The sequence below is a fragment of the Cynoglossus semilaevis genome, chromosome 10 (assembly GCF_000523025.1).
Source record: "Cynoglossus semilaevis isolate Cse_v1.0 chromosome 10, Cse_v1.0, whole genome shotgun sequence".
Taxonomy (NCBI): Eukaryota; Metazoa; Chordata; class Actinopteri; order Pleuronectiformes; family Cynoglossidae; genus Cynoglossus; species Cynoglossus semilaevis.
This window is the reverse complement of record NC_024316.1, coordinates 3,025,107-3,033,667: the sequence shown is the minus strand read 5'-3', so window position 1 is coordinate 3,033,667 and position 8,561 is coordinate 3,025,107. Positions and strand designations below refer to the sequence as shown.

At 45.2% G+C, this 8,561-nt stretch overlaps 1 protein-coding gene across 1 annotated transcript in view; it reads right to left on the bottom strand.

Moving 5' to 3' along the window:
• huwe1 (HECT, UBA and WWE domain containing E3 ubiquitin protein ligase 1) overlaps positions 1-8,561 on the bottom strand; it is a 30,292-nt gene that overhangs the window by 5,524 nt on the left and 16,207 nt on the right. Inside the window, exons 49-71 of the mRNA XM_025059414.1 lie at positions 8,446-8,548; positions 8,228-8,367; positions 8,013-8,088; positions 7,779-7,877; positions 7,472-7,599; positions 7,230-7,389; positions 6,571-6,799; positions 6,296-6,474; positions 6,115-6,204; positions 5,866-6,026; positions 5,631-5,673; positions 4,617-5,000; positions 4,232-4,442; positions 3,934-4,058; positions 3,631-3,851; positions 3,040-3,431; positions 2,198-2,852; positions 1,361-2,054; positions 1,161-1,249; positions 812-968; positions 595-727; positions 262-464; positions 25-168 (exon numbers count right to left, since the gene is read on the bottom strand). Of these exons, the coding sequence (XP_024915182.1) occupies positions 25-168; positions 262-464; positions 595-727; positions 812-968; positions 1,161-1,249; positions 1,361-2,054; positions 2,198-2,852; positions 3,040-3,431; positions 3,631-3,851; positions 3,934-4,058; positions 4,232-4,442; positions 4,617-5,000; positions 5,631-5,673; positions 5,866-6,026; positions 6,115-6,204; positions 6,296-6,474; positions 6,571-6,799; positions 7,230-7,389; positions 7,472-7,599; positions 7,779-7,877; positions 8,013-8,088; positions 8,228-8,367; positions 8,446-8,548 (4,816 nt within the window). The remainder of the gene's footprint in view (positions 1-24; positions 169-261; positions 465-594; positions 728-811; positions 969-1,160; positions 1,250-1,360; positions 2,055-2,197; positions 2,853-3,039; positions 3,432-3,630; positions 3,852-3,933; positions 4,059-4,231; positions 4,443-4,616; positions 5,001-5,630; positions 5,674-5,865; positions 6,027-6,114; positions 6,205-6,295; positions 6,475-6,570; positions 6,800-7,229; positions 7,390-7,471; positions 7,600-7,778; positions 7,878-8,012; positions 8,089-8,227; positions 8,368-8,445; positions 8,549-8,561) is intronic.

The following is an 8,561-nucleotide window of genomic DNA, read 5'->3' as shown; positions in this document are numbered from 1 at the left end:
CAGCAGCTGGGGCGGCAGCGGCGGCGGCAGAGGCGGGGGGTAAGGGTGCCTGTTGGAGCCGGCGTGCTCGTTGACCCTCTCTCACCATCTGGATAATGGCGTCGGCTTCAGCCTCCAGTTGACGGACTGCAGCCTGAATGCTGCTGTTTGAGCCCAAACTGGAGGAGCCTGGAAAGAGGTGATTTCTTACTGAGCATCATCTGTATACAGTTTATGGTTCTGAAGCACATCAAGGTTCTGTGCAAGGTTAGCTTAGCTTACCTAATCGTCCAGGCTGTTTGGCTTTCTTGTTGGCACGACGTGTATCCTCACGAAGTTGGATAATGACCTGCAGCACTCTCAAGAAAAACTTTTGTGTAGACGTCTTAGAAGTGAGTGAGCTCATACAGGGAAGCTGAAGCTCACGTCCACCTAGAGTGCGCTTCTGTGCAGCTACAATCACTACACTTTCCGACCCATCAAACCTGTGGCCCCATCAACAAACACATCAAATTTAATGTTAGTATCAAAATGTTAATTTTCTTAAAAAAACACCATCATACAACACACTAGAACTACTGGGGATAATAATACAGATGAAATCATGTAACTAACCTGCTAGTCATCTTGCCCTTGAGTCTTGCGGAGATGGAGGAATCCTCAGACGGAGCATCAGGGGAGTGTGATTCAGCATGTGCTCGTCTCTGCTGCTCCAAGTTGTACTCTCGAAGTTCAGCCAATAACGTGCCTGAGAAAGAGGCATGAAACAGAGTAAATGAGAACAATTTATCTGGATAATGGCAAGGCAGTGGAGATGGTGAGTAAAACTTACCAATCTGTTTGCAAAGAGTGTATCCAAGATGTCTCGCACCACTGAGCAGCAGTCTAAGCACAGTGTCTCTGGTGGAGCCGTCTCCTCTGGAGAGCTGCAACAGAATGTTTGCTGCATCCTCTAAACCCTCTTCTGAACATGAGTGTGATGTCAACACCTGGAGAAAAACAAAATTGTAAGACCGAGCTTCAGAACATTTATCAATACAAGGAAAGTGCATATTGATTAAAAACAAGACAGATATACTTGTCTTATTTTACAATAGTCTGACCAGTTTGATGACACAAAGCCACACCACAAATTATGCCTTACAAACATTAAAACAATAATTAAATTAAATTTCCCATACCTCCACAGACAACTGGAGCTGTTTCTCTGTCAGTCCACTTGAAGCCATCTTGTCAAACTCTGAACTGGTAGAAGAAACCCGTTGTTTCCCTGTGTTGAAATCCCCCACAAAAAATTACATTACATACTACACATTAGAAATACTGTGCATGTTGTAATCTGTAAAACATTGTTTTTTTCTTTGGAGCAAGTTGAGACTACCTGTAGGAATGATTCCAGTGAATGTAGGTATAGAGATCGTTGTGGAGGAGGTCTGAGAGGATGTTAAACTGTCTGAGGATGACGTTGGTGTAGCAGCTACTACAGACACCCCTGGACCTGGAACAACTGGCTGGGTCGACACTACAACCTGTGTTGTAACTGTTGGACCTGAACTGGTTGCCACAGTGGACGTGGCAGCCTGAGGAGTAGGGTGTGCAGCAGGCACCTCGGTGGCCTTGTTGTCAGGCAGAGCAATGGAAATTAGAGAAAGAAGGCGCAGCAGCTTTTCAGTGAGCAGGGAGCTCCGTCTGATCACTGGATGGGACAGCATGTTCATCAGCTGGCCCAGGGGAGAGGTCTCAAGGCTCAACTGGGCACCCTCGGCTTCAGCACTGCCCCCAAGAGGCACCGTCTTCATAGAGGCCTTTCCCTTGCGACTGACATTCATGTTGTCCAGTTTCACCAGCAGGTCCCAGAAATCAGTGGAAATACCCAGAGACTGGGGAGTAACTGAAGAGGAGCCAAAGGAGTTCTGTGTGGTAGAGGAGTTGGAGCTAGGATTGCTTTGAGACTGTGATGCTGACCTGGAACTTCCACCTCCACTGGAGGGGCCAGAACAAAGACGGGAGTCGAGGTCAGAAGATGGCGTTAACAGATCTTTACACCGCTGCTGAGTGAAGTGGCTGGGAAACACCTTAAGGGAGAGACAAAAAAAAGTTCTCAGGAAAAAAACAAACAAAACTTCCCTTAAATTATTACTCAATTTATTTATATCTAGAACATAGAATAAATGCTCCAACATGTGGTAACATGAGTAAATAACATGTGGTCCATTACCTTAGCCAGCTGGATGAGTGTGTCCAACACATGCCGACAGACAACTGGAGCAGCCTGTGGATGGATGTGAACAGTTGAGCCTCCACCACATGCCACACCTGTAGCAGGTCCTGACACCCCTCCTAGTGTTCCAGAGCCTGAAGAGCCTCCAGCTGAATGCCGGTCTGCATGTTTCCGACCTGACACTCTCTGAATCTGGAAAATGTTTGTCCTGCAGCCTAAAGCCGCATCCATTGACACAGAGAGCCAAGAAAGCTGGCTAGAACTGCGAGATTCCACTCTATTCAGTAGCTCTAAGGAGGACGATGATGATGAAGAGGAGCAGGGGGAGGAAGAGGACAGGGAGGAGGACCCTGATCCCTTTCCTCCACAGCTTCCCTGGTTGCTTCTCTTGCCTCGAGGGTCTTCTAGACGTGAGGTCTCCACACACACTTCACTTTCACTACTGCGTTGGAGGATGGACAACAGGCTGCGAATGACCCATCCCCTTGTCTGAGAGTGGTAACAGAGGTTCCTGAGCACACGGTGCAGACGGCTGGTGTTGAGCTTCGGTTCATCCACAAATAGTAAAACCAACAGGCAGGACAAAGCCTCATGGTCCAGCAGCAATCGGCCACGCAGACGCAGTAAGGAGTCCACACTTGAACTGGATGGTCTGTGGGAAAAGAAAATATGATCTTAGTTTTTATTTGTCAAAAGTGATGAGTAAACATTTCTAAACCTAACTAAAAAAACATTTCCAAAACAGAGGCAATGTATGTCTGACACGTAAAATTTAAACAGTAAAGGAAATATTTATCTGAAACAGTAACAAATACATTTGCTCAACTAGTGTCTCCCACCTGTGGTTTGTTCCACCTCCCATCTGAAACGTGCCTCCTCTCTGCACAGCCAGTCGAGTGTACTGAACGCCACGATTGCTCCCCAGTCGACTGGTAAAGGCGGGTGAGCGCAATATAGCCGACAGGGCTGAAGATGAGCTGTGACCAAACAGCCTCTCGTGCATCAGTTGCCTTTGACGTGCTTCTTGCTCTCTACGCAGTGCAGCAGCTTCAGCAGCGATGTCCGGGGGCATGACAGCCAACACGCTGTCCTCCATGTCCTCCAGGACACTACGTCTGAGTTCTGAGGGTAGAGTCTGGATGAAAGTGACTGGATCCAGAGGAGTGTCCCCATGTGGTGGCTGCTGTGATAGCTCCCTTCGCTGCTGTTCTGCTCGCTGCTGGGCAAGAACCTAAGACATAAAAGACAATTAATCAGAAACATCTATGACCTTTAAAATCAGTCTTGTCAGTAATTATTTTTTTATTATCCCAAAATTACTTAAGTACAAAGCAAAGAACAGCCTTTTTAAAAACAGTTATCTTTTCTAATTTCTGGATTTTACCTCCTCCTGAATGGCAGGGGTTTGTACAAAGCAAAGCAGATTTTACCTCCTCCTGAATGGCAGGGGGCAGAGCTGCCAGGAACTCAGGGCTGACTTCAGTAACTCCTGGTCCTCCAACTACAGGTGGAGTAGAGGACGGCAGGCTGTTGGCAGCAGGAGGACGGGCAGGCGGTCTGATTCCAAGCTGGTTTTGCAGAACCTCTCGCCGAATGTCCTCAGGAAGAGCTGCCAGGAAAGAAGGATCCACACCTTCTGGCAGACTTATGCCTACCAAGGTAAAACCAAAACACATTAAAGAGTTGTTTTATAAAGAGAAGTACTAGAGAGAAACTAAGGCAATGCATTTTACCTGCAAGTGGGTCCTCCTCATCATTGCTGGTGGATGGGAGAGGCTCTTCCTGTATGGCCTGAGACTGGCTGTCGGCACTGTCACTCCTGGGCATCGTCTCCCCAGGCGATGAGACAGAGGTGGAGCTGTAACATCAAAGGACAGAAGGTTTTTAAACAGTAATATTATATGTAGCTATATGATGTTTAGAACATTAACTACTAAAAAGACATCTCAGACTGTATGAGCAATTAAATGCAAAAGACTAGTGGTAATTGGGTGACAGTGTGAAAGACATTCTAAGGTATCAGCTCCTCACCCAGTCTCTGCATCTGTCTGTCTGTCTGTTAATCCACTTTCCCCACTCCCAGAGAGCTCCTGAGAGAGCTGTGTGGTCTGTTGAGGGACCGGAGCAGCTTCCTCCTGAGTGGCAGACGCAGGACTGCTAGTATCCATAGGTGAACCTTCCAGCTGTGACACACCTACCACCGCAGGCTCTGCAGTCTCCACAAGGTCTGGACTGAGGGAAGCTAGGAAAATTAGAACAAAAATAATTTTACTAAACGTACTAAAGCAGAGATAAATGGGACACCACTCTGATTCCAGTGTTAAACATTTTCAGGAAATACTTAGTGATGACCATCAACATGTTTGTTCTTACTGTTGCCCAGTCTGTTTTAAGAGATCTTTTAAAGTTAGTCTACCTTCCCTGCCTTTATCCAATGCTCCTCCTCCTCCACCACCACTTCCACCTCCTCCAGCGGCTCGCTCACCGATTGTGGGTGCTGGAGACATTTCCATCTGAGATGCCTCTGCCTCGCTGTTTGGCCTGTCGGGTCCTGACAAAGATGGAAGGCCAGCCCCGGCCAGAGCAACCAAAGGACTGGCATGTGGCTCGGCCAACAGCAGGTCAGCAATCGGCTGGTGGACTTGCTGACTGATGGCAGTCTCCAGAGAGACTAGAGCCTGTTCATGAGGAGCAGGCGTGGTGGGAGTGACCTCTCCAGATGGGGGAGCAGTGAGGAAACCTTCGGAAACCCTGGGAGGTTCCAGACATGATACTGTACCACCTTGAGCCTGCTCACCCTCTGAAAGATTCAGAGAAACAACTGGTGAATGTGCTGCACTACTGAACAGTTCATCCTTATCATCTGCACTTCATATCTTTTCCAGGTATGATAAACATTTGTACTGCATAGAACTACAGCCACACAGACAACCGATGAGCTCCGTAAAAAAGATGTCAATAGCCTCTGCTGAGGAAGGCAGTAAGTTGTATAGTTATCTCCTGAACGGGGTGAATAATCCTGATCCCCAACAACAACACAACTTACTACCTCACCACAGCCCAGCCATCTGCACAACACAAGATGAACACAATCGACATGTTACACCAGACAACAGTGGTTATAGTCATGGTTACATGCCAATGACCACAATGCACATTTGACTTTTGTAAATTATCAGCTAAACAGTTGAAGTTCCTTTGCAGCGGCAGTGGATGATGAGCTGTTACTGCGTTGCCATAAGAAAGACAGTAGACTGTATAGTTATCTCCCAGATCTGGTGTGATCCTAAAACTATACAAACTACTACCTCATCCCACAGCACGCATTACTGGCAGGTTACCAGTAGGAGCAGATCACTGTGACGAATCCATTTCAATTAGTTATAGAGAGTTTAACTTCTAAAGAAGACATAACTGTCAATTAAACTACCTGCAGTGTTTTCTGTTCCATTAATTGTCCCCAAACTGGAAACCTAGAAACAGGAATATAAAATATTAGTCAGAAGAATTTCCTTCTTGGCCTGTATGATGAGACTTATCACGCTGCAGCTTTAAGTCTTTTCACAGATAAATGCAATTTTAAAAAGAGTGGTCCAAAAGCCGAAGACATTTGTTTGCAACATTGTTGTAGAAGTAAACAAAAAAAAAATTACACTTTCACCAACCTGCAGACTTTGCTCTCTGGCCTGTTCTGCTCCAGAGGCCCTCCTATCATTTTGTTTCGACTCCTCCTCCTCAGCCAGCTGCCTTCTCCTCTTCTCTCTGCGCTCTTCCAATTCCTCATCCCTCAGATTTTCCAAATGTTGCAAGATGGGAACTTTCACGACTAAAGGTAAACACAGAATGTGTTGTAATGCATCCTTTTCAATAATAGGTCTGACATTTATTTAATTAAATTGAACAATATAAATTACCTGCTACACAGTCATGCATACTCTCAGCATCCAGGACCTTACACTCATCTGTCCATCTGGTTAAGGCAGTGGGAATACTAGAGAGTGTACCTACATAAACAGAGAGAACAAAAGGTTTAGCGGTTAAAGCCAATACACAAGCGTAACAGCATCTTATAAATGTCTACACTGAAAATCATACCTGCTTGCCCACCAGTACTGCTCTGCTCATGGAAAAAATCATCCAACAATTCGTCATCAGAGCGGGCGATGATGTGGACATCTTCATTTCCAACTAAAAGACGGGCACGTCCTCTAGACTGAAGAGGCAGAGAGCTGGACAGCTGTAATATGTCTGCTGCAGCACTGGGACCCAACAACCTAAAAAAATTAAAATGAAGATTAAACATTTCAATTGATTAGAGATTGTGATGTGTTAGCAGAATACATGAAAATAAATATCAAAGCTCTTGTTACCTTTGCAAAATAAGCGGTGGGTTTGGCTGGCGGTTTCCAGGGTAGTGGACATGGATGGTGTGTCCACTGTTGGCAGTGAGCTGTCGCAGTGTTCGCTGACTGCGACCCATACCCTGCGCAAGGCGGCTGCCTGTGCCCGCCACACCTAAGGTGAGGGAACCGTGATCAGCATGGCGCACCATCAGTGGGTGGGAGCTGGGGATGTTGCCGGGGGAGGGAGGGATGTCAGCTGATAGATAGAGAAAACAGGAGCTGACCATTAGTGGACTATATGCATTTGAAGGCAAGGCTACTTTTTCACAGTGATGGAAACAGTGTGAGCAGGAAACAGGACGCAAAGGAGTAATTATATTAAAAACAACGGCAATCGATTTAGGTGAGCAATTTATAGGTTGCTGGTACCGTCCTTATGAACTCAAAGGCACAGCTTCCTGCAGCTCTTACAGGAACTGAGCCATTCATTAACAGGTTTTGTTTCCACAAATCAAACTGTCTAGAATGGAAAAAGGCTCAAGTTAAGTGTATCTGAAAACAGTTCCAGTACTGAAGAATGAATAAGCTTTTTTCTATTAACATGGAAAATAGACTAACTTAGCAGTCAGAAATCTGTAAATGTTGCATTATTCCACATGAATGATTAAAAAACATAAAATCCTTACCATTATTAGAGAACATGTTGTCAAACTCTATGATGAGGTCATCATCTCGATCAAACCTCTCAAACCTAATATGAGGTGCAGCATTGATGTCTGGAAAATCTTCGTCCAACTCCATGTCTGAACCTTCATCATCATCATCCTCATCACCCTCCTCATCATCCTTAAAAAGGTAAAATGGCAGCAACTTAAGTCTATGAAATAAGGTGACACTCATAACCGCTCCACAAATAATAAAACCATACCTGATCCTCTTCTTCCTCCTCTTCTTCTTCCTCTTCTTCATCCTGACTGTCTTCATCATCATTGCTGCCACTTGAATCTTCCTCCTGTGTGTGCTCCTCATCCTCTGGTTCCAGTATATTCATAGAGTCTAAGAGAAAAGAATCCCACAATTAAATTAGACCAGGATCAGCCATTTCTTCCTTAAGTTTTGCATCATATTCAGTATAACATAAAACAACTTCTGTCATGGGATGCTCTAATTAGTTATTTTATTCTAACAGTTAATTCTAAGTTAAGATAGTGTTTGTTAAGGTGTCCATGTCTTACCTTCTCGGTTAGCCTGAAGAGTGGAGGCCTGACTGAGGTTGGAAGGAGCCTCGTCCATCAAAACATCTTCTTGTGATTCATCTTCTGCACTGCGGCCAACTAACAAACAGCAATCAGAAATATCAGTGTGTGTGTGTGTGTGTGTCACCTAAATATTGAACTTATGCTGAGTTTCCTTTGTCACTATTTTAAATGTATAATATATGTATATGTATAATATACCCAGTCACTCACCTATAATTGTACTGTTGACTGTTCCACCATCTCTTTCCAGGAGCTCATCGATCAGATCCACCAACTCATTTTCTACCTGTAGGCACAAGACATGGACAATGGTCAAAAATGATCCAATCCATAAATAATAAAATATCAGAAATTATGGAGGTAAAACATGAAGTAATTAGCTGATCTGAGCACTGTAGATCATGCCCAATTGAAACATCACTCACCTGCATAGCCTGCGTACTGAGAACTTCTGGCTGACCAGCAATGACCACGGTGTCCCCTTCTGCTTCTCCATCCATCAGGTCGGTATCTGTTCCCTGCACTCTGTGGTTGCCCTCCACTGGCTCTGCCTCACCAGACTCTCCTAAAAGACACGGAACCCTGAATACAGGACTTGGGAGGGGGATTTAAATGCTTCTAACACTGTTCTCCAATATCATACCTTGGTCCTGAGTGTTGCTGTTACTGTCCCTTGCAGTTCCCACTGTATCATGTTCAGTCTTATTCTTGCTAGAACCTCCTTTGCCACCAAACAGACTGCTTGGCTGGTTAACAATG